This window comes from Crassostrea angulata, chromosome 5 (assembly GCF_025612915.1).
Source record: "Crassostrea angulata isolate pt1a10 chromosome 5, ASM2561291v2, whole genome shotgun sequence".
Classification (NCBI taxonomy): Eukaryota; Metazoa; Mollusca; class Bivalvia; order Ostreida; family Ostreidae; genus Magallana; species Magallana angulata.
The window spans coordinates 35,892,532-35,919,293 of NC_069115.1; the positions used below are offsets into that span (position 1 = coordinate 35,892,532).

Consider the following 26,762-nt stretch of genomic DNA (forward strand, 5'->3'; position numbering starts at 1 on the left):
AAACGCTGGCTTCCTGAACTATATTAAGACGAGCCACCTTAACACCGAGTTGACGCAGTCTATCTCCAATGTCATCCTCTTGTTTTCTCCATTTATCACCGCCGTAATGATGTAGAATCAACTGATTCAGTGGCAATAGGAGGCATGAATCTGTTGCTGGGATATTCCTTAGAGGAAATTAATTCTCAGCTCGTCTTAATCTTACTCTCCTTTCAGCGTTCTACAGATTTATGAACATGGCTTCAACCTGAAGGCTGAATAACAAAAAAACATGCAGTTTCAATTTAAAGCAATACCAATATCTTCCAAAGGGGAAAAAACAACAACAAACCACCCATAAGCAAAACCACTGTGAAAAAAGCATCTTGCTTGTAAGCATTTTTATATCTACAGATATGCACATACAACAGCTTCTTTTCCTTATAATGCAAATTAATGCAGCATCTTCTTCAATATATACATATACTTGCATATCTGTTCATCCTTATTTTGAGGCATTATGGCCTCAACTCATTCACAGCAAGAAGGAGCAATACAAAACAGTTGACTATTTAGTTTAGTGGTATACTTAAAAATTATCCAAGTTATTCAAATGTGCAATTATGTTGCCTTCATATGTAACAGTATACCACAGTTAGAAATGACTTAATTCTTTGCCATGAGTTCAAGTCCAGTTCTTTTTCAAATATATACAAGTTTTGCTTCTATTAGCATCAATCTTAGAATATTTATTCTATGGCCAAATCTTAATTAACTATGATTATTTATAAAATATGATGTACTTTCATTCATACCAATATCTTAAAGTGTCCAATATTCCTCCTTAAATCTAAAGCTTCGAAGCAAACAGATTTCTTTCGATACAATGCCATAATGATAGAATAGCATTGGCTCTGCTTTTTTTTTCTTGTCTTACATACTAATAACATTTAATCATTCTATGAAAGGCAGAATCCCATGAAATTTCAGATCTCCATCATCAAATGGCAATTCCACCAACCACTTGTTTATATTAATTGTTGAAACCTGCTTCTAGTCATGAAAATATCTCTCAGATGATAAACTTTATGGCCCGCCAAGAGCAACAAATCAAGACTAAGTTTCTTTATTTTATAAAAACCTATCGCTTTTGTGGTTTTTCTTATAAAAAAAAAAAGAGAACGAAACTGTCGTGTAGATTCGTGATCAATTCTCCTTTTAATGGTCTACCCTGATGGCCTAGTCTTTGGATGAACCAGGAAGACCTAAAGATCCTCCATCAATTACCATTGCTTTACAGACAACCGTGCTGAAATTGCTCAATGGGAGCATCTGCTACATGGCTGGACCTTTGTGTTTGCAAATCTCCTGAGAAAGTTCAGGTTTTCTTTGCTCATTACTGGAACAGGGGGAGTAATTTTCTTCAATCCTATTCAGTTGCAGACTTAAGAATAAGGATTCTATTAGTTTTGTTTATGCACTTCTCAAGAGAAATGAACTGGGTCTGCTTTTTGTGTGTGTTTTTTTCAAATACTTTCCTTTCTGCATGCATGGAGGTCATAACTTGATGCCAAAATGCAATGTAGAAAAGAGACATTGAGTCAGTAATGCCTCTGTGTGTATATAATCACATGATGGTTGCAGAGAGAATCAATTCTCAGTCTACTGGAACTTTTGAAATCTTATACCTACCATATCCAAGTCAGTGCTTCACAACACATCAAAGAGAGTCCTAAAAGTTTGTCATTTGTTAAAGTCTCCTAAATTGACTAGCACGCTGAGCAAACAACATTCAGTGTGCTCAAAATTCAAGCTCAGGGGATTGTAACCGTATCTATTTCTACTATGTGCCAATCAAAGAACCCTAGCTTGAAGCAGTCGTGTTTACCACAATCCATTAACACAAAGCAGTCATCACAATCATCATCAACAAACCAGTAAGTGTCATTGTGTAACAACAGGCTGTTGTGGCAATAACACCATATACACAGCATTTAATGCAAAGAACAAAATCTCAACAACTGCATCATACATGTAAAGTGCCATCATGTCCCAAACTAACCATTTGACATCCTGCCACTGATCAGATTTCTAATAAAGTAATTGCCATAACTACATTCAAACCACTTTCAACTATGATAGAAATCGTGTGACATCATGTAATTGACATCATGCCTTTAACAACTATGATAGAAATCATGTGACATCATGCCTTTGACATCATACCTTTGACAACTATGTCAGAATCATGTGTCATCATGCCATTGACATCATGCCGTTGACAACTATGATAGAAATCATGTGACATCATGCCTTTGACAACAATGATAGAAATCATGTGACATCATGCAATTGACAAGCATCATATGAACCATTTTAATAACATCTGGTTTTTGACAAGTTTCCTAGAACTTGTTTAACTTGTACAGTGTTAATTATTTAATCATCATGACATAACCTTTGAAATTCAATACTAAAGTCTTGATTGACTGATTGGAAAACATCCTCAACACTCACCATGTGGTATTATGATGACATTTATTATGTACAACTATATAAAGTAATGACTAGGCAATCACTACATGTCTTCAACACTCATCATGTGAGATAATTAATGATAATGTATGACTATATAAAGTCATGACTAGGCGATTACAACATGTCTTCAACACACCCCATGTTAGAACATGGCAATGATTATGTAAGACTACTGAATGTCTTGACTAAGCGATTACAACATGCCCACAGCACTCACCATGTGGCATCATGACGCTGACCGGTTTCTGCGGCTGCTTGATGTTGTAGGTGGTCAGACTGCCGTCTGTGTGGCTGCACATGAACTGCTTCCCTTCGTGGTGCCAGGACACCGACCGCAGAGCCTGCAATAGAAAACCGCGTACACCTTCAGTGCACAGCATCATAGCCCCATCCCACACAAAGACATGCAAGAGGACAACGACATATTACTTATTCAGAGGATATCAAGGAAGGCTACGTATTTTAAGACACCTAAGACTTACATGTAGAATTGAGTATATGCAATGTGGGAATTTGTATTGTCAGAATAAAAAGTCCATATTGCAGAGTTTATGGTACATATAACTTCCCAAGAGACAGATTCAGCAATGCATGAAAAAAATGTTTTTCTTCATCATTAATATATCACTGGTGTATACTGCTGATGCTGTATTGAGATGTGGCTATTGCTTTAACTTGTAGAGGAAACATTGATACATATCATTGGATATGGGAGTCAGAGGAAATCCAAGATTATTTACCTCTGGCAGATTGAATCGGCATTCTGCAGTTTTACTTTTCAGATCCCACAGCACAATGGTTCCTGTCTCGAATCCTATCAGCAACTGTGAATAAATGGATAAACATATTAGTGCTAAAAATTACACATTTATGAACTTACCACAATAATTATAAATATATGTACTTCTCTTGACAAATACCCTAAAGCCAGATCATTTCATAATGCATGTACCCCAAATGATCTAATGGTTAAATGCTTACTCAAATGTAAACAGACTCCAATGTAATTGCAAAACCTGTTACCAAGGTTGTTTCATTTCATTGCATGCAAATGAGACAGATAACATTGTAAATACTGAATATATTATACCTTTAGACTATATATAGCTTATTATTGATGAAATTATCAACTTTCAATGCCAACTTTCAACAACAATGTTCGTAAACATTTTCGATCATGAATAAGCAAGAATCGGAGTACTTAGAACCTCAATTTCATGGAAATAAAAAAATCACATCATTATCTGCATTCGCAGTTTGCTAAACTATACCTCTTTGTGGTATGTACAAATTGATGTGCAGCTCTATATGTTGATCTGTTTTACAGTTCTTTAAAATACATACAGCTGTTACAGTGGATTTATCTTTATTAGAAAGTAAATGAATCGACTGATCAAGGAAACTCATCAAACATTAATGGGTTATTTTTTCAAATTTCAATTAATGTTAAAAGACAGATGGGAAATTTCTTTTTAGCAATACTATATAAACCTCTGAAATTCAGGGACCTTAACATACTTGAGAGTGCTACACAGATGATCAAAGAAAATTTATGCTTCTGCAAAACATATTAAAATCAGTGCAAAGTTGTTTTTTTTTACAGTATGAATCACTCAAAACATCACTTAACAAAAACTCAATTTCAATTATGATTTTTGTTATACATACATCCACGACTTCATTGCCTACACCAACAGGAAACATCTAAAAACCTGCTTTCAATTCCCTTCAGTGCATGCTCTCAGAAAACAAACCCAAAAATACCCTGCAAGTAATATGACCAAGAAAATGGCTCTACAGAGAACTTTTTACTGCTTTCTTCCAACATTGGGTAAACCTCATTTCATTGACAAAGAGTCCATTTTTTGGCCTCCTTAAGAGATCCAATACATGTCTAATCTGTGCGGGTGGACCCTTGGGAGATCTCTATGCCACCGCAATACACTCTTCAGCTAATAGAGATTTTCTATATATGGAAAGTGGATCAATTTCTGGCCCCTGCATCAACTTAGCCTAGTTCTTGAGGAAGTTCCTAGAAGGCGTAGAAGAGCAACATGGCCAGGTTTTTTGTAGTTCCATCATTTTTACTGAGCACCAATTTTTGTGGAATTTGTTGTAAACCCATTCCACAAAATTAGAGAAAAAAATTTTAATTGAAGTATACAAATAAACACAAAATCAATCTATATATATTGTCTCAGTAAGAGGCAACCTATTCTCCTTGTGTGTCAAACAAAATCCACAATGAATTGAAGCCCAGCGCACTTGTACAAATGAAATCAGTTGAGAGTAAATGTTCTCATTGCAAAGAATTTTACTAATACAATTCAATGTATTCTCAAGTTATTCAACATGCTAGTGAAATTTTTAATTATACTGCTTCAATAATAAATTTTATAACTCTGTACTGCCTAATTCTCTAGCTCTAAAAATACACCCAAATGAGAGACACTACTTGCCTTACTTATAATAACAGTCAAGAATATATACACCAGTACACCTGTATATGAGAATTAAATTCACTCTAAATCAAAATTTCAGTTTTCTTAAATTTGCCTTCAGGCATACTTGTACTACTTGGATTAACCTGAATTACATGTATATGTACCTAGCTGCAGGACTGTAGCTCCCGGTCTGAAAAAATTCGGATGGACGACCTGGGAGCTACAGTGCCTCCCATAGTAAAAAACTGCAATTTACGGCGCACAAAAAAATGCGCTAGGTTTGGACTGATTAACCTTATTTTCACACAAATTCTGTAAAAATAATTAGTACCATTAAATTCTTTAGTAAATTTACTACTGACGTCGTCACTTAACTTGTCTCAGATTTTCTCTTAACATGATAACCGACCTCGGAAAATGAAGTATGTTAATTTACGTCGAGATCGAGAGTCGCCATTTTTAAATGTAAACAAACTTGCACCACTTCAATTTACAAAGCTGGTGATGGTGTTTAAAAGACTATCAGAAGTAAGTGAAGTGACGATATCTGTAGTAAAATGTCCGAGGAATTTTTTGGGATCAAATATTTGTACAGAATGTGTTCATAAATGAGATTAATAAGTCCAAAACTAGCGCATTTTTTTGTGCGCCGTAAATTGCAGTTTTTTACTATGGGAGGCACTGTAGCTCCCAGGTCGTCCATCTGAATTTTTTCAGACCGGGAGCTACAGTCCTGCAGCTAATATGTACCCTACATTTTCGAACAGCTAGAAAAAAGTTATCCTTAAAAACGAGGAAATACTATTAACCAGGTTGATATTTCACTATCCAATCCAATGTCTCTCCTCCCCCTCCCCCCCCCCCCTCCCCACTCAAAAAAAAGAAAGCAAAGTTTGACAAAACAGAGTTTCAGGACCCTCTCAATCCTTTCATTATCTAGTATTTATCCTTGTATTCAAACCATCATGACAGGTAGCTTAACATGGGCAAAATTCAACATCATATTTCCCACTGGGATGAATGTCCTCATTTTGAGAAGTTGACTAATTCTGTGTACAAAAACTGTATTAAGACACATCAATCAGAGCAGAGACCCCCAAACTCCAGTCAAATTAAGTGTAAAGCCCCTCTGATCTCACTGATAACACTGTTATCCCAGAGCCTGGTATTGATCAAACAGTGTAACTTGTTTTCGATGACCTTGTTTGCCTCCGATACAGAAATTAAGAAAAAAGAAGGACACTTTTATTGACCCCCCCCCCTATATTTTCATTGATCCACCCTTCACAATCAGCAGTCGGCTGTAGCTAGCAACTTGATTTAGGTTCTCTGCTAAGTGAGCACTTTGTTTGGACAAATATTGACGGACCAGTAAATCAGTTCCATTGCAGGCCGGGCCTGACTGTAGCAAGATACATGAAGAATTTTCTTCCAAAACCAAGGGCATTCTGTTTCGATCATTTCACATTTATATAATGTCCCTAAAATACTTTAATTTTTCGGTTTGCAAAATGAAGAATCCATGCAGGCCCTACTTTAAGCATGTTTGATACACATAGAAGTGTAAAATTTTACCTCCACTAAGATCAGTTTCACATAAATACTACAGCTATATACTACAACCTTAGTTTTTTATTTGCAAATGAAGATTTTATTACAGTAGAGAGCCTGCACAAAGCTATAATTGGATCAATAGCCCTTCGTGTACTTTCTTGCCCAAGTGTAAACAATGGTTTTGATGTTCGCTTACTGTGGCTGCTGAGATGAGCACAACAATCACAGTATTCTTATCTTATTTCATATATAAATTTACGTTCTCTGCAGTCAATGACCTTAAGATCATTGGCTAAAAAATATTTTTCATGTGATATAACTTTAGAATCCTATTTCATTTCATTGGGGATCAAAATTATTGACATCAAAAGTATGAAGTGCAAAAGCAATAGTGCTGCTTTATGCACACAAAATTCAGAGGAATCATGTTTCAAGGGGGGGGGGGGGGGGGGGGGGGGGGTCACAATTTGTGAATTGTGTTCAACACCAGGAATTTGAATCTCACACACATGACACAGCAGCCTATACCTAATAAATCATGAGAGAATCATGCATTTTTATCCACTTTCACACTTTTTGGACAGCCCATTTGATTGATAAATTGATTCTCTCAAATGTAAGATTCCCTAAATTGCCCCACCGCCTTTCTGTACAATAACCAATTTCAGTAAATTTTACTAATCCAGTTTTCTGGCTGGAGTCTGTTTATGCTGGTATATATGCTCACCTTATTGGGGTCAATTGGACAGTCAGTCAGGCTGATTACAGGCCCAGGGTGGGTCTTCCTTGACCTATGGATAGAAAAAAGAGACAATGCCTTAACTATAAAATTATACACAAAGCTTCAGAGTAATCATCACGTCAGTTCAACAATTAATGTATCAGTACCAGCCCCCCCCCCCCCAAAAAAAAAAAGAAAAATCCACAAAAAAGCTTACTAGTATCAAAGAAAAAAATTAAACAGTTTAATGCGGGAGACTGTTCTCTCATCTTTTCATATGCTGAAACTGTGGTTTTTCATAAAACCATTAAAAGACGTGTGATCATGGGCCCATCAATCAGTTACCAAGGCCTTCCTTTCAGTCTACATGCACTCTCCTTTCATTTGATAGCTACCCTCTGAATCAGTACACAAAAACCTGCTGATCATCAGATTGAACCACCTTCATTCTTCATCAGAGCTTTAGGACTGGATGAGTATGTCATTTTGACATGGTTATTGGGTAATCTGCCGTTAGATCTTGTGTTGCAGCAATCGGCAGAGATCAATAGATATCAGTATGTAGATCACAAGGGGGCAGCTCACTCCAGGACTTCGCATTAATCAAATTTGACATTTAGAAAATTCATTGATTTTGTATTTTTCCTCTTCAAGAAAGCCAAGCGCTGCAATTCCTATTCAACTCGTGTGTTTTTTCTCTCCCTCTTTGCATTTTTTGGATGAGCCAAGCTACATTTTGGGGAACATCATGGACTGACTTTAATGCCTTTACAGGTCCTTAACAAATGTTCTATATTACTGTTAAAAATCAAACAGACCCACAGACCAGTTTTCTCAAATCTCTGGGTGGTGCAAGTTCTCCCTATAACTCATTCCTTAATTCTAGTAATTAATACATTGTAAAATATAGCCACGACCTTTTGCATTTCATCTAAATTTTCATAGGCTTTAAATTCACATCAAACAATTAAATTGAAGTCTTCATTTAGAAGAAAAAAAATTATCATACATTGGATTCTAAAACTTCTTGACTGTGATTATATGATAAAAATTACTCTTGATACATGCATCATAAATGGAGAGTTCTCTAGACTTAATTGATTTTTAGCAATGCAATGGCCCTACATATAAATTCATGATCATGCAGGCAAAGTTCAACAAATCCTTCTTTTATCTCCAAACATCCCATTTACATCTCCATATTCAGCTATAAAAATCTGATTCAAGATACATATTATATACATATCCTCTTTTCATCACTTGACTAAATTGCAAAAAAAAAAAAAAAAATTCTATTGATGCATGCATGGGCAGGCTATAGCTGGCTCGCTATATAAGCAAGCTGTCCCTGATGTTCTTGCTAGATAGCATGGTCATACGAAAATTCCATCAAAAAAAGAGAAAGCCGCTCCGCGATTGGATTGTGAACCTTGCCATTGGCTGGTGCACTAACATGAGACTCGGCTATGTAGAAACATCCCCATAGAGTCTCTGATTATGTAACCCTATCACCCACAGGATTACTGCATTCTCCCAATAACTAGGGAAAGCCCATCTTGATGGCAGTCTGGTCCTGGCAACTTTGATTTGCTAATTAAATCCACAATGTTTAATTTTTCCCCACAACTGCATTTCTCTCCTTCTCCATTTTGTGATTTTTTATTTCATTTTATATAGCTTGATGACAGTTTTTTTGGTCCATTGGGAGCAGTTTTCCTGAACATTTCCGCGAAACCACATTGATTTTAGAAACGTGCAGCCGAAAAATCTTTCAGCTCTACAAGATAACTTCTGACTTGAATATGAGTGAAGTGTGAGGTAATAAAAAAAAATTCTATTAAGGCTCCAAATTAACTCTCCATTACTAATATAGGAAATTTGAGCAAACTGTGTTAGCAAATGGCATGTCGGCCACACAAGTTCAAATCAAATATAATGCAACCAGATCTACTTGCTCATCACATTACTATAGATCTGCATGTTTGAACTGTTATACCATGCATACTGTTTCAAAAGTTTTTAAAAACAATTTCATTAAAAGCAATTTTTTGATCAATAAGTCAATTATCCAAACCACCTCAACTAATGGACACTTTATTCCTACACCCCCCCCCCCCCCCCCACCCCTAAAATTTACAAATCAGACAAGAAACAATTAATGTGGTGTAAAATATATCGAGCTGACTGCACTTTTCAGAGTAACTACTAGTCCAAAGAATATATTATCTTTTTCTCAAGCTCTGGCTGCAAGCTGTTTCCCCGTAGAATTACTTTTCACACAAGCCTGCCCTAACTTGGTCACGATGAGCTTGGTCAATAATTCCCTTATGTGTGAAAAAGATGAAGTTTAACTCTTCATAAACAACAGTCTGATTCTGGTAATTCTTGGGTCCCCATGTATTTTGAGGGATTGATTGTTAGCCCCCCTGCCGTAATTAGATCTCTCTTCAGTGCAGTGTGTGGGCCCAAAGAGGACACTGTAACGAAACACCCTCCCAAGCTGTTAAATCGCCCAATCAATGAAGGAGACTAAATTAAATGCCGACCTTTATGTCTTAAGCATCTCTAAATACATGCTAGCAGCTTGTCCATTCCTGGCTTGACAACCCATCTGCACGGAAAGTGTGGGATATATAAAACTTTGTTTCACATGAATGAACAACCCCATAAAAGATTGGTCAATAATTAAAAACTTGGTTCAGAAATTGACATCTCCATTTGTCAGTTTTTCTTGTTCAAATGGTCTGTCTGCATACTGTGATGAGAGAGAGAGAGAGAGAGAGAGACAGAGAGAGAGAGAGAGAGAGAGAGAGAGAGAGAGAGAGAGAGCCTCTCTACTCATTCTCTGATATTGCCAATCCCATTAAGAAATACTTACAGTTCAATGGCCTTGTTCCAGTTGATGACATAGCCAGAGAGGGTGAAAGTCTCGATGTTAGCCATGTGGACATTTCCTCTCTCCGTCCCTACGTACAGCCACTTACTCTGGAACGGCAGGTGGCAGTAGGTGATTCTATAAAATAAGGGAAAATATTAACAGATTACTCTATCCAATATAGCACTGTACAAAACAATGGACAAATACATTGTGCCAGCTAGTATAGCTTTGCTTGCTCAAGAAATCCCAAATGCTTTGGCAGCATTTTTTTAAGGCAGACACACAGTCCCATAATGTTGCAATCCAGTAAATTATAACCATTTGTGCAAATTCAGCAACTGTTCTGTGGGCCTCTTGTAATAAGCTCCTTCAATAAGCCAAAATTAGCATCCCATCAAAAATTTCTGCTATACTTTAACATTTTTTGTGATGATTGAAACACTGAATATTAAAATCATGAAAATGATTACTTAATCCATTGTATGTCTAAAATTTATTATTAATTTAAATCAATCATATGCATCATCAATTTCAAACAGTAATTTACTCCAGTAAAGTCTTAAATTTAATGTAACATATAACACTTACTGGAACTGTCAGTGACAAAAAGGAGATATCAGAAAAACATGCGGCAACAAAGTCTAGCAAGGTAATGGTGCCCTCCCTAAACTTTTTATTTTTGAAACGGGGAAGGGGAAGGGGGAAGGGGGAAGGGGGGGGGGGGGGGGCAAACATCAAATCAGAAAATGTTTTAGAAGGCTAAATAACACCAACTATGACTACAACTTAAAGCTATACACGCTATAATTTGCGTCAATTTTGAATAAAGGGGAAAATGTATGTGTTTGATTACTAATAAAAGTTACCTTTATTCTGTTAATTATAATGCTCAATTCGATCACGTAACAAATATATCAAATATTAAACAATAAAAAATATTTATTTTCCTGCCAGGAAAGTAATGCCTCCTCGTGAATATCAATCTATCACGTGATATCGACAGCTAAATTTAGCCTATCATACCAAAACTGGTGAAGGGTCAACATCTTCATAATTGTGATAGTTTCACAAAGGAAAGGTTATTTTCAGTAAAGCATAAATTTGTCCGATATACGAGTACAAACAAAAGAAAAAAATACAAGCCTGTGAGTAGATATGAATACTTCCTTTAAAAAAATGACGTAGACCTAAGTTTTTCCCCTACATGTATGTGCTATTTATAGTTCCTATAAGTGTTAATGCAGAAGTAAGGGTATCGTGAATGACAAGCGTATTTTACTCATTATACATGTATGTATTTCAATTTAACAACTGTTAAGCATATTAAAAATCAAGTTGGATATTTAATTAGGCAAACAATAACGACCACCTAGTTCTCCGCGGACATGCGCAATCAGGTCGGTTTGCTCTTCCTTCATCAATATTCATGAAAAGGTATATTTTCCTGGCAGGAAAATAAACAATTAAAAATCTATATCTTTGTAACGAGATGGAATTCACCATTGTAATTTACAGATTAAGGATAACTTTTATAAGTAGACAAACACATGCGTTTTCACTGTCATTCAAAATTGACGCAAATTATAGCGTGTATAGCTTTAAAGAGTCTGCCCTCCAGGTTCTGTATCAAAAATAAACTACTGGTTCTTTCTAAAGCCTTGACAGTCAGGCTTCAGTAGAATCCAATATGATTGATCTGTGTATTTAGTGCAGGAATCTGGGTCAGTTTCATCAAAGTCGTCCATAAAAATTTCAAGTCCAACCCATTGGAAATTGCCATATAAACAATGGATTCCGTCTACCCGGAAACGAGGAATTACCAATAAAATGCGGAAAATTGTCCATCTCATGCTGCTGGATCAATATTCCTCTTTGACCTTCACCTTTGATTTCTAAATTATCACAATCATCTTGTGTTTGTGTTTGAGCTACCTGACTGCACTAATGGCCGCTGACTGAATTGTTTTTTCATTGTACGAATTGGCTGACCTCGATTTGGCTAACCTGAAAATTCTATAGATCTGAAAATGTGGCTATCATAAGCTGCTATGTAATGAGAAATTTCTTCACTAAGACAAACACAAACTTCAGCAGAAGTCGCGGGAAAATCATTTAATATCCCTTTTTCGTGATACCGGCTTATGAAACTTATTGCACAAAACAAGCCAGGGTCAATATCCCCAACTTTTCTATAGACCCTGGAAATATGCAAAAAAATTTAATCTAGGTATAAATATACATCATGTACATATCTAACCAATAGTTATTACACAAATTTAACAACTGAGAACAATACATATTGTCAAATTGTTTTTTAAATTCAATAAAGTGAAATTTTTGGTCTGCCAATAGAAAGCCGGAAATAATCAACAATGACGCACAATATTCCATCTGGAAATCTAGGTACATCGGTACTTATATAGACTTCCATTGGTGGCAAATTACTAATTGTTAGCATGCTGATGGAAGCTCCTCTTACTGGTCAAACACCTCATAAAACTTTCCTTTATTTCTAATTCCAGAAGTAACAACATTAGCCACAGGTTAACCAATGCCTCCACAATGGTCTGGATGGGTGCACAAATGTGACATCATCACAGAAAATACATATGACTGTAATTAAACCATCTCAATGTGCATGGATTAAGTTTTTGTATTTTGTGGACAGAATATCATCTACATCAGGAGGATAGACATACAAAGCATTGTTATCACGATTTGTTTTCACCATTAACAAATATTTGCCTGCTTTCACCTTCCTTTCCAACAGAGATCGGCAAAGGAGCTACCTATACAACCTCCACGGTGTCGAGGCCTCAGGGGAAACAAAGCACTTTAGGAAATACCCTTGGATTGGATTGGAATTCGAACATCTATTTAGAGAAATTTGTTACAGTAATTTTGAAAATAAATCTTCTCAACAATTACTATTGAAGTATGTACTGTTATTTTGAAAATGTTATTAAGAAAGATCCATAGACTTAATTTTTTTTTATCAACCACTTCTGACCTGTCGCTGTAAAGTAGTGCTCTAATAAAAGCACCAATATATCACAGCAATAACTTGGCAGTTAACTTTATAATACAGAGATCTTGCATAACACTTAACAAGAGTGTAGTTCAAAATAAAGTAATTTCTCAGAAAAGTACACACATTCCAGAAAGAACATTTCTCTCTCTCTCTCTCTCTCTCTCTCTCTCTCTCTCTCTCTCTCTCATTGTAGTAATACTTCTTATCTACTTTCAGAGACCTTAAATTTATCAGTAAGTAGTATCAACATAACCAAAAAAAGGAAAAAAAAAAATATTTATTTCATTAAATTCTCCAGTGTCAACAAATCTTTCTAATCCTGACCAACTTTGACCACAGCAATTTGAAATTTGAACCTCTGACCAATTTCCCTAGTTATTTTAATGCACAGAGAGAGAAAGAGAGAGAGTACAACAACACACACATTTCAAGGTCACTGACACTGGCAAGAGCTCGGTTCAATTGATTTTTTTCACAGTTTTGTATTAGGATCAAATGCCTGCTGACAGTGTATTACTTTGGAAACACCACATTTGGTTTCATTAAGTGCTCTTAGACAGAGATTATGGACCAAAATGGATATAGCCACCAGAATAGCAGGGTCCTCAGATTGTTGACACTCTCAAATTGGGCTCAAATTGGTCTTGCCTTGCAAATGAGTATAAGACAAGGACAAATTATGTGGATCTGGGCACAAAGAGCAGGGAATGGCCACACAATTTTCTAGTAGCACAATATACTATACAGTGAATAATCTGATTTTGCCACTTAATATCCTTTAACATGTTTTTTAAAAAATTATCCAGACAATTTTCATCTGATACTTTTCCAAGTCAATTTATAGTGCAATACAGCAGGTTCCTTTTTCATTTTCAGGTATGTGGCTTGAAGTATAGAAGAAGAGATGAGTCTAAATGAAAACCTTAGATGTACATAATGACTATAAGTTGCAATAAATGGAAGTACTGGTCAAAGATGTGCACTACATACAGTATAACTGTATAAAAGTTTGCTTATTGTATCAAAAACCAAAAAACAAAACAAAAGAAAGCCACCCCACTCAAGAAAATGGCTGTCTGGATTGAGAAAATATCATTGCATGTACAGTATTCCAAAAAAAAAAAATTCTGATTGAAAAAAACAATTAAATTATGAGTCAAGATTATGTTATAAAGTACACATATTCCTAGAAGAATTTTAATGCAAATGCCATCCAAATGCCAACTCTGGCAACTGTCCCTATCAGTATCATAAACAAATGATTCTACACTGCTGCAGCATCCCCCTTAAAATGCCATCTATTCCTGTCTTCTTACAACACATTTTTAAACATACTACTTAGCACATCTATAAATAATTCATAATTATTCGCTAAAACTACATTTAGCTAGGCTGTACATTCTATGTAGGACTATGGTAAACGATACATGGGGTGCCACGCATAACAAACAAATTATCAACAAGTAGAGTGGTGATCAGAAATTGCAGTCTAGACTGGTATACAAATGACCTTCTCAGCTGTGAGTGACAGATTAGAGGACTGTCTTATAGATCTGAGACTGGGAATCTTTGTTGCACTGTTTCACTAGTCTCAGAGGGGTTTGCAAGAGCGTCACAACTTGTCAACCAACCCTGCCTATTTCAACTCCTCAAAAAAATTATCATCATTCTTTTATCTTTTCATCTCTATTTGATGAATAAGTTATCAGAAAATTAGCATAGCATGCACCATAGCTACAATGATACATGGTGTTTTTTCTTTACGAGGAGTTATTCTGTAGTCTGTATATATTGCGATCTTCAGCATTAATTGTGGAATATTAAATAAATCTTCCAACAGCAATTCAGTTAAAAAATTTTACCATAGAAATTATGTATAGTGATATGCATGTACCTTATATTGTATTTTTATGTTGTATATTTATTATATAAATATATATTGAAGGTTTTCCTCATTTTCTGGGTAAAGCCCCTAATTAAATATTTGTTTCTGCAAAAATTACTGACAACCTGTCTCTACTGCTTCAATGAGATCCTCTATAGATCAACTCATTGTCTTTGAGTTAATAATTTTAAACAAATGCTCCATCAAGTTCCAATGATTCTACAGTATATCCACCGTATATATATTTATTGCAGAAAATTAACAATGGAACGAATATATAGGGTGTCAACTATTTTTTCATTTATTTCTCAAAAATGTGCAAATATCATGCAACCTATCTACCCCCCCCCCCTTTTTTAAAGAAAAAAGTCTTAATATATAGTTATCTACTGTAAAGTTCTGTAAAACCGATTTATCAACCTTCAACTTTGCTGAACCTGGATGCTCAAGGAAATAGTATCTAGCAATGGGAGAGGCATTATTTTATGCTACGTTGTGTAAATGGAATATGTGGGTCTTAATAATAGATGTCAGTATGTGTGCAGAGCACGCTGGAATCTGGTAAGCATGAAATGAGCACAGTGCTGTATGAAATTTGCCTCACTTTGGAGACAAAAATCACAGTTCACTAATCTTGAATCCATATATTTGGTTTTGATCTTGGGGAATATGGCCTCTATAATCCCTAGAATGCTCCTTGCTTTGAATCAAAGTATTGAGTTGATTTTAGAGATACAAAGTAGAGTTATTCCCCTTTCCCACCAAATCTTAAACTACAACAATACAAAATCGTGCTACAGTGGTATCACCCATAGGTCTAAGCTTACTCATTCATTCAGTAATGTATGTCTTTATTTTTTTTCTCAGTACAAACCTTTCTCTTTGGAATTTTAGGGTATGCACAATTTCTGGTCTTTTCTGTCGAAAATTCCACAAGTGTATACTGTCATCTGAGCAAACAGAAACAAGGGCCCCCTACAAAACACAAGAAAAAAAATCATCAGTCATTCCAAAACAACTAAATCAACAAGCTTACAACAGTAATAAAATGTGTTCATTATTTATCATCATCACAATTTTTTTTTAATCCTATGTATCATACCATAAAGACAGCTTGAACACATTGTATCAATTTTGATCATAATAAAGAGTCATAAACATATTATTTTGTTATGCATGTAATTGAATATGCACTGTTTAACCACAGGCGCCTGAGGTTAATATATATTTTTCTCATAATAAAAAAATTATACCTGCGATGTGTACCTTGTGTATTATTAGGCAGGGGTTTAATTTTTATCATAAAGTCATGTGGCTGTGTTTTTAACAACAGCATTGTCGTATCTTTAAGGGTAACATTAACAAAACATAGAAATATTTTTTGCAATATTATAGATGTACATATATATATTCATTGATTTATGTTATTTTTTTAGGGGGTGGGGAGTTACACTTCTTTTTTTCAATTTTACCATATATATTCAAAACTAAGTTTATCAACCTGTCTGTTCCTTCTAAGAGCAAATGTATGATAAATTTGCTCTTACAAGGAATCAGGAGTATCCAAAAGATGCATGGCTAAGCATATGTTGTGATTCTATAACACAAACTCATCATAAAGTATCAGCTACGGTAGCTGATCGGAAGTTGATCAGCTAATTCAATTTTCTTCGGACAGGCAGGCCGAGGAAGAGGAACAAAAATCATTTAGTCTCTCATGGAAGCATAATCTTGTGACAAAATTATTTCTAATATAAACTTTCTCCATTACTGAGAAGAGAGGGGGAACCCCCAGAATAGATCTTTCTTTATTAAACGGAGAATCAATTTCTAGTCTCTGACAGGTGACCTTCGGATAACTCCAACGTCCTGCGGAGGAAAAAACGAGCTTTCTTATTCATCACTTCTTCTGTAAAATGAAGATGGATATAACGGTTCCTTTACACTTTTATGCCTTGTCTCTATAAGAGTGCATTGGACATGTTGAGGTAATGAAGGGATAAAAATTTGTTTTAAAGTGCAGCTTACATCAAAGATTGTACATGGCATTATAGAAATTACATTATGTGAGGTTTTTTTCATGGATAATACAACTAATACTCTTTTATTACATTGCATTTCAGGTTGTTCCATCCAATTATGCCACTGAATTAAGATTTAGGATTATGAAGTAAAAATGTTAGGCAATTCGACCTTTAATCATGATGCTGCTTGCCTTATTTTTTTCTAGCATATTCATTTATTCAAAAAGTACATGCACTGTATATAAAGAACTTGTACTTTGTCAACAGATAAATTCTTGGGGCATATATAGTACAATGTAGTAAGTACATGCAACAATTTAATGAATTCAAAATTTAAACATTTGGAATCTTCATCTGAATATAGGTATTTGAAAATCCACTTAGAATATCAGACACATAAAAATGTAACTTTGCATGTACCTTAGCTTAAGTTTGCAAGTTATTATTATTTCAACATTGACCAGTGTTGAAAATTTATTAGGTATATGTGCAGGTATGGTAAGAAAATTATCATCTCTTATCACTCTCTATGCATACATTATTGATGGGCAATGTATATATGTTATTATAAAATCATATTGAGTAATTTACAAGTGGTGCATATATAATGCATTCAAAATAATAAACAAATTATTACTTTAGTTGAAATGGAAAAAAAAATGAAGAGTGTGTATCCATATTTGCAGAGAATATTACAGACGGAATTTAAAAATTCTGATTTCATAGTGTACATGGAAAAAAGATTTGCTGACGGGTAGGTTTGGGTTCCTTTGCCATTGTTTGTGTCTATGTGTAATTAGGAATGGAGGAGATGAGGTGGGTGGGGTGGGTGGGGGGCCTTACCTCGTTGATGAGGAAGAGGATCTGTATGACGGCCACCTCTGGTCCATGGCTGCAGTGAATATCCACTCCCGGTCTCCCTAATCTATAGTAATGCGTCAAGGAAATTGTCATGTACACAAACAATGAGGTTTATTTAACAAAATCTGAAGTGTCCTTAAGATAACAAACTTAAAATCAAGGTGCATATATGCATACTCTCTTAGTTCTTTAGTCAAAGCAAGTTTTTTATATAACCCTCTACATATGTAAACATAGGTCCTGCTGTATCAAACATCTAGCAAATGCAAATTTTACCATTTTCAGTACAAATCATAAGGAATTCAGAGGCCTGATCTACAAAGTGAGAACAACTGCAAACATTTGTGTTATAATATACTGTATACAGGATTATTTTCGCCCCATGTAATTTTGCCCTTCAACTCTTGCAAATAGTTTTGCCCCATCTTCAATTAACCCAGACACAGCGGTGTTTAAAGAGAGATAATTTGAGACATTGGAGTTCGCCAAGTCTTAAATTCGCCTGCTGACAATGAGGGTGAAAGAAGAAAAAATAAAACAAAGTCAAATATTTCCTTGTATACAGTATATATGGGTAAAAAATTCAGGGGGGGGGGGGGGGTCTATACTCATGATCTATATATACTCTGCTGAACAAACCATTAGAATTAATCCTCAAATCAGCAGGATTCCAAATAAAAGGGAGAGCCAAGGCAGTGAAGAAATTATTTATCCAGTAATTGGCAGATCCATGTTTGGTTGTTGTGCCTATTTGACCTATAGACCAGCTTTTATTTGCCTTGAACTTGCACACATAATGAAGTTTCCTCCCCCTTTTTTTCACAAGAAACCTTAACCAGTGGTGTAAATATTTAATAAGTTATGTATTTCCAATATTGAAAGTAAACATGGAGTTCAAGACCGTTTTCTTCCAACTTTGAAAGATCAATCCGTAGAATTTGTAACAGCTAGTCATTAGCTGTAGAAAAAAACCTTAATGCTCAATTCATGCAGACTGAAAACTTTAAATGGACTCCTTTTTTAAGAAGTATATTTATAACCTTCCTTTAATATGTCAAGACACAATTACCTAAAAATAACACTAATCGTGTTACATAAAATCACCTGTTCAAAGGTGTATATTTACGATATAGCACCACCTCTAGACATTACATGGATTTACAAAAATTCTTTAAAACCACCCTTTTAAAAGTTTGCCGTACATGGCTTAGCGATGTTATCGGGGAGAGTCACGCCTTGCGATCCGTTATATCAGTGCTATTCACTGTCTCCAAATCTGTGTACAAACATTGGAGGGATGCAGACTTTCATTAAATTTCCCTCGTATTAAACGCTTTGTTTACACTCTCGCTTACCGTGCAAATCCTAATAGAATTTTTGTACCTATTAATATCTGGACTTTAAAATTACAACCAATATTACATGTACATATATCAAATCTTTACAGTGAACGATGATAAACCCGTGAAAGTTCCTTCCAGCTGTCCAAACATTTTTTAATGAATGACGTACTTCAGCATAATAGGAGACGGAAAAAAATTAGTCAAGCAAAATTGTGACATACATAATTTATCTATAAATATTTTTTTGTGTCCGAGACCTTATAGTCATGCTATATGGTGCATTGTATTCTGAATCTCGATCAAAAAATGTGAACCCTTCGTAACTGATTTGAAAAGCAGGTAACTGACTAACCAGTTTACAAAAGCCAGTGTCTGTTGCTGAATGTTTAACCTACTTCAATAATCATCATCCCATCTTTTTGTACAGAATATTACTAAATTAATTCTAATAAAAAATTCATAAGAATATGCCATCATTTTCTGATTTAAAAATTCAAAGTTGAAAAAAAAACCTACGCCCACATTTGTTGCCCTCATCAGCACTTTTTATTTGCCATACTTTGGTAAATTTTTCATGGTGAAATATTAAACGTTTTAAATATTAGATGTACAAAATCAATTGTATTTCCAAGTCAAAAGAGTAAACTGCAGGCAACCAATCAATACAGCAGTATCTTCATTAACAAACAAATTGATCCCCAACCCATCACGAATGTTTCAGCTTTCATCTATTAATTTCATCTTAAGAAAAGAAACATCATTTGCGAGAATGGGCAATTTACATAAAGTGTCTTATCTGGAACTTAATAAATTGACATTACAGAATCTCATGCTGAAAACGGGAACTTATATATATGATTATTAATTTGTGTTTAGAGCAGCATTCTGGTACCTTCCGATGATACGATGGTACTGTTACAATAAAATAAGACACTGGAACAATATAACATATGATATCCAAAACAAATTGGCATAAAGAGAACAATTACAAAACAATATGACAGAGGTACTCTTGACATTATGGCAGTATGCCAAAAAGGAATTATAATATGACACGTACAATAGTATAAAGATTTTATGTAACTGCATGGTTTCATAAGGCAGAAATGACAAATGGCAAGAGAATTTAAATTAAAAAGGACATATTAATGAATAGAAGGAGAGTAAAAGGTGAATCACCACATTGATACCTGAAAGGTCACAAAATAAAAGTGGCGCAGTATGACACAATGACTTTGACATCATTTTATTTTAATTACATAACTGACATACTGACCTGCACTATGACCCAATTTCAGATTGCTCAAAGATACAATGAGCATACCATATATCCGTTTTTTTCGAGTGTCACAAAATTTGTGAAAATCTGTAACATTTTTAATTTGCAGCAGTCGTTTTTTGCAATATAAAAAGTTTTTTTTATAGAAAATGATACAGGATATAATTTCTGTATGTTCCAATATTTGCAATTTAAAAGGGGTCGCAAAAAAAAAGCGAAAACTATATCATCGCGAAAATAACCGGACATACAGTATCTTAACAGTAAAATGAAACAGCAGCAAACCATATAATTTTAGAAGAGAGAAATATGATATTAAATTGGAACTTTTAGGTGCAGTGAAACAACGATACAACACAACTCAAACAAGAGATGTTTATGAAACTCTTATGCCCACCTCCCTTGGAAACACCTGCGAAGAAAATGAACAGATACTTCAAATAATTTGCACTAGATATAATTAAGATAAATCTCTATACCAAATTTCATTTCAGTAAATGCAACCTCTGCAAGGAAAATGAACCAAAACTGTTGGTGGACAGACTGACAGACCTAACAACATAGACAGACGGACAGCAGCAAAGCAATAAGCCCTTCCTTCTTCGAAGGGAGGGGGGGCATGATAATATAGTTCCATACTCCAAAATTGAAAAAGAAATTGCCTTTATCAAAAAAAGTTGAAACAAAGTTCTGAACAAGAAGAGCATTAAATGATAATATCAAATGACTTGCTCTCTACAGAATGTGTGTATTTACTTTAGGTTTCAAGATAATATTAAAATCGAGAACATTGATAATAAAGTACATGATTTAAAATTTAAATGAGGGAGTTGTACGCAATTACTACGACGCAATAATCATGTTGAAATTCAAGTAAACAAAATGTAATTTTTTAAGGCAAGAAGAAAGAATCTTCCAGAAATAATTTAAAATACATGTGCCACACAATTTAAAAATTAAACTCTCTCTCTCTCTCTCTCTCTCTCTCTCTCTCTCTCTCTCTCTCTCTCTCTCTCCAGCATCTACATTAAAAAGCCAGGGTCTGATACAACAGTTAGACCAAAGAGTGTCCGACATGTCACCACCACTCTTCAACGCGAGCCTGAGATGACGCAGGGAAGAGCACTGGCTGTGACACGTTCTGGCTCAAAATGATCGGACAGCGGGCTGCTGTTGATAGCTACAGTGTCTCCAGCTGATCAATACTCGGGATGTTCTTATTTCCAGCGAGTCCTACCTCTCAGATGTACGTATACCTATTAGGCGATTAATTTCATGCATAATTCTTTTGATGCAAAATTAATCATGTAAAAGCTAGCAATGATTTTCTTCAGAGAGCCCGGCAATTATCATTGGGAATGAATCATAGCAGAGCTGATGCTGTATATCTTTAATATGCATTATATATGGGCCAAAAATCCCTCAATATTTCTAAAACGTTTTATGCCTTTTCATTTCTAGACTACAGTAAAAATCTATCATATTTAATTATAGAAATACATGTAAATCTTTATTGACAAATTCTCCTGTAAAATGCTATGCGTATATCTGGACACAATGCTTAGTCTCACTGCAATCAAACAAAATCCAACCCATCAGTATGTTGCAGAGCAAGATGGTGTACTTTACAGACGCAATTACTGTCAAAATCTTCTGTCTGAAATCTAAGTTATTTAGCCTGGTCATCCCAGCTGCCTTAAAATCTTCCATAAAAAAAAATTCCCTTATACATCCAATATTGAATTTAAGAGTGAAGGAACCACATATATACCATGTTACTTAAGCCAAGAATATTATCATTTTAAGGCAAATTAATCTGAATCAAAAAGGATTCAACCCCCATTTACAAGTATAATTCAAGACATTGCTTGGTTTCTTTTTTAATGACTAATTCAATATTCCAGATTCTTATACAGCAGTCAGGAGGGCAGCCTCCCTTTATGTAGCATTCCGGCATGCAAATAGCTTTAGCATTTCAAATTCCCAGGGAACAAAAAACTCTCGGAAAATAAACAACATTTTCTGATTCATTGGGTTATGCAGGCAAATTGAATCCGGGGGACAATTTGTCACCAAACATAGAGGCTGTGGTTCAATTCTGTCCATTTCCTGAACTACAGTGTCTGCAATTGATGAGTTGACGACGACGTTCTACATATAAGCATGCAATCACAGCCATGTAACACACAGTGTCTGCCATTGCTTCTGTAATAACAATATTCATCAATAAATTGATCTGTTTTGACTTTGTGTTCAAGTGCCTCATCCTCTATATGTGTGTGTGTGTGTGCGCAGCCATGTTAACTGAGGCTGATGGATGCAAATATTTATACATGTATCAACAACAAAAAAACCTGAACCTTACTTGGAGGAGTTCACATTCAGAAATTGACAAGTTAAGCCAACTTATAATTTACAGAAGTCTTATAGAATCATTAAAATATGTTTCTGGTGTTAAAATTCTCACTCATACACAAATTATGAGATATAATGTATCTTTGAGTTTTTCTCTGTTAAAAAATTAAAATGTTCTCCTGTAGCATAAGGACAGAGAAACTATAATTACAGTAAAACTTGTTTAGTACGAATACGGATACATAGCGAATTTCCTGATATAGCAAAGTTTTTTTGAGTCCCCGGTGAAATTCTTAACAAATCTTTACAAAATTTTACGGTTATAACGAATTCCGATATAACGAATTTACGGATATAGCGAACTGATTTAGAGTTCCGTAGAGGCGAATAATAACGAAATTTAACACCTTTATAACGAATTTCTTTACAGATTAAAAAAGTTTGCACTACCATTTAACAAAATTGTTTGAAAGAATATATTTTCATATAATTTTTTCAATTCACAAACCGATTATTAAAGGTAATCAAAGTAATGTATTTTTATTTTAAGCCTCAATTAGCAAAATATATTGTCTGGTGAAAGAAAGCATGTATATTGTGAATTCGCTGTAGATATTATTACGAATTCATTATACGGATATAGTGAATTACGGATATAACAAAGTAATTCCATTGGTCCCTAGGACTTCACTATAACCGAGTTTTACTGTAGAAAAGAATAAATCACTACATTTTTGCATTCAATCAATGCATGGGCTTGCTGTCTTGCTTGGCATTTGGTCAGTTCTATCAAAATATAGTTATTATTAATTAAAGGTCAGAAGTATTACATCAAACTGAATTAATAACCCTCATGTATTACTTTCCATTTCAAGATCCTGAAATTCCTTCAATAACAGCCTACCTAATAACATTAAAACAACAGCCTAAAGGTTACATTAATACACCTCTCTGTTTGCAATATCAATAATTCTAAATAAACAATCAAGAAAACTGTATACTTTCTTTTCCATACAGTATCATACAACAAATAGACAGGTAATCTTCACTATATATATTTACAGATTAACCTTCAAATCCAAGGTACATGCCAGATGTTCTACAAAACAGTTTTGTTAATTTAACTGTTTATGATTTTTCTATCCAAGGAAGATCATATGGTAACAGCAATTAGAATACCAGTCAAATGGTACCATAAAACCGTCATGTCTATTTGATCAAATCAAAGGTCAATATGCATGATGACAAATGAATCAACTGACGTCATTGAGCCGGGATGCTTTTTTTGTAGCCCTAGAACAATAGGCGATACTATGGAACCCAATCAATTGCTTTCTACTCAAATGACAAATAATGCTCTGAAAATATGGATCTCTTAGGCAGAAGTTACCATTAATAAAAAGTCAATGTAAATATTCACCAGACCTGATCAAATAGCACAATTGGGTGGAAGGAAAAAAAAAGGATACAAAGTTTCGAAGATGTGTTAGCATGACAACATGTTCAGGTAACCAGGAAGCTATCGGTGATTTACAGAGTGACATTGTCTGTGCAGTGTAAGATTACTATAATCTTCATATTGGTTATTCATGATTGAATCATGAAATTAAAATTTGAATGCATCAAAAATGAATTTGATAAGCGAAGTTCGTTTATCAGTAATATTTCTCTGAGCATCATCTGTACTCAGCCCTGATGTACCGTACAAATCAGTCTTATTAAAATTATCCCCTACATTTTAATATTTGTAAAAAAACATAGGGGATAATTTCAATAAAACTGCCAAATAAATAAATTTAGAGATCTTTTTTAACCCAGTACAAGATGAAACTTTAACATATACAGAAAACTGCATTTAAAAAGACCAAGTTTTCACTAATTAGGTGAGATCTATAGAAACTGCTTGTTTCCTTCTTGCACATATATAATAAAATCAAAATATCCCCAAGTCAGTTTAATGCCACGTACTTTCGGGGATTAAAATCACATGTCTGCATCCCCAAGTTCACTAAAAACTTAAGTGACCTTGTCACCATATATCTAATACAGGGCAATTAATGGCCAGGCTGGCAACCGTAATTTTCTCCCCTTCATAATAACACTAAAACTATTCTTATTCTGTTTGTAATCCATTGATACATACCCGATACATGTATGTAAGAATGAAAAAAGAAATGAAAATAATATATATTATAGAAAATGCAGGGGGTTGGGGGGGGGGGGGGGTGTTCAGAACATAGTTTTTTTTATACCTCAGACTCAATGAATTATAGACTCTTAAATGGCATATTTGCGTTTCTTTATTTACACTGTGTAATTTGTTTCCTGTAGCCGGAATTAGGCAATGATAATTATAGACTTGATCGTTTTATTTTTCAACAGGACTCCTACAATTTAAATATTAAGGAGAATTTTAAAAACTATCTCCATGTAGATATTAAAGAAAGTTTCAATTATCTCCATTTCAAGAAGTCTTGTTTAATAGTTTCAGAATAATTATGCCTCCTGTACTTGAATGACTGTACTTGTAATGTGCAAATGTGTGAATAAAAAATACATATCTTTCAATGAATTGAAATTTATTTCACTGACCATGCTGCCAAGTAAAACATATTTAAGGCCTGTGGAATTTCAAAGGTTAATACCCTGTTTGGCTAAGTCAATGAAATCAACAAATTGTAAGTATACTCATGGCCATCAATCCCCACCCTAACATGAATTGACTTTCTAATATGTATGTAATAAATCTACTTTGACAATAGTTCAAGAGTCATCCACCTTTGAAACTATAGGTATTGCCACCTCATTATATACACTGAAGCATACATTGCAAAATGTTTAGGTCTGGAAGTGTATCATCGGGTGCTCCAAGCGAGATTGTGATAATATTCTACAATGGCTCATAATCAAGGTCACTGACCGCAGATACGACCTATTATTAATGTATGCATATCAACGGAATAGAAATCATAAAGCAACCTGAAAAACTGCATGCACAAAGGCAAGCTTATATATATACAAGAATCATAGTTTGTCTTACTTTACAACTGTCAAACAATTCTGTTGTTTTTTCCCAACATATCCCAATAAATAATAAAACATGTTCTTATTTATAAAGTAGTACTATGCATATATGCAAATATGGAGTTTTCAGTACATTTCAAAAGAATTTCAGTATCATAAATGGATATATACATAACTAATACTAACTGAACTCTTTAAAGAGAATTAAGGAAATATAAAAAAAAAAAGGGGGGGGGGGGCTGCAGTGACCTTGAGTCAATCGCATAGACCAGCTGTCACAATGCACTATTATTTAGTGATATTTCAAACAAAGTGCACTATATGCACATTACGACACCTTCAACTTGTTCAAACTTCAAATGAAGAGTGAAAGGTATAAAAAATCGTTACTCTTAAAGAAGAATTATTCAAGTAAACAGTTCAGTAACATTAAGTCAGACAAACTTTAATTTTTACAGCACTGGCTTTGAAATATGTTTCCCATCCGATTTTGATATGACTTGTCTTCTAAATATTTCTTCTCGTAATTTTTTTTCTTGTTTTTTTTTTTGGGGGGGGGGGGGGGGGGGGAATATCAATTTGTAAAATATAAATGTCAGCTCTCTTTAAGTATAATCTCAAAATATCAAATACCAGATCTATGATTAACTGTGAACACCTTTGATGATAGCCATGCATGAAGATTGAGAAGTAGAAATCCATTACACAGTGTCACTGTATTACGACTTAATCAGATAAATATTTTATCTCTCGTCACCATTATCATACTTCTAGTTTCTTCTTTTTTATCAAAATTAAATGCTTGATTATCAGTTCACAGTTCAGTTCTCACAAAAAAACCCTCGA

The 26,762-nt window shown here is 34.6% G+C and overlaps 1 protein-coding gene across 9 annotated transcripts in view; it reads right to left on the bottom strand.

Moving 5' to 3' along the window:
- The window catches only part of LOC128183698 (syntaxin-binding protein 5-like), a 58,351-nt gene that overhangs the window by 28,828 nt on the left and 2,761 nt on the right, over positions 1–26,762 (bottom strand). For all 9 annotated transcript variants that reach the window (XM_052852818.1, XM_052852820.1, XM_052852813.1 and 6 more), the window contains exons 3-8: positions 17,898–17,979; positions 15,905–16,005; positions 10,115–10,249; positions 7,243–7,306; positions 3,258–3,341; positions 2,735–2,858 (exon numbers count right to left, since the gene is read on the bottom strand). In XM_052852818.1, coding sequence (XP_052708778.1) covers positions 2,735–2,858; positions 3,258–3,341; positions 7,243–7,306; positions 10,115–10,249; positions 15,905–16,005; positions 17,898–17,979 — 590 coding nt within the window. The remainder of the gene's footprint in view (positions 1–2,734; positions 2,859–3,257; positions 3,342–7,242; positions 7,307–10,114; positions 10,250–15,904; positions 16,006–17,897; positions 17,980–26,762) is intronic.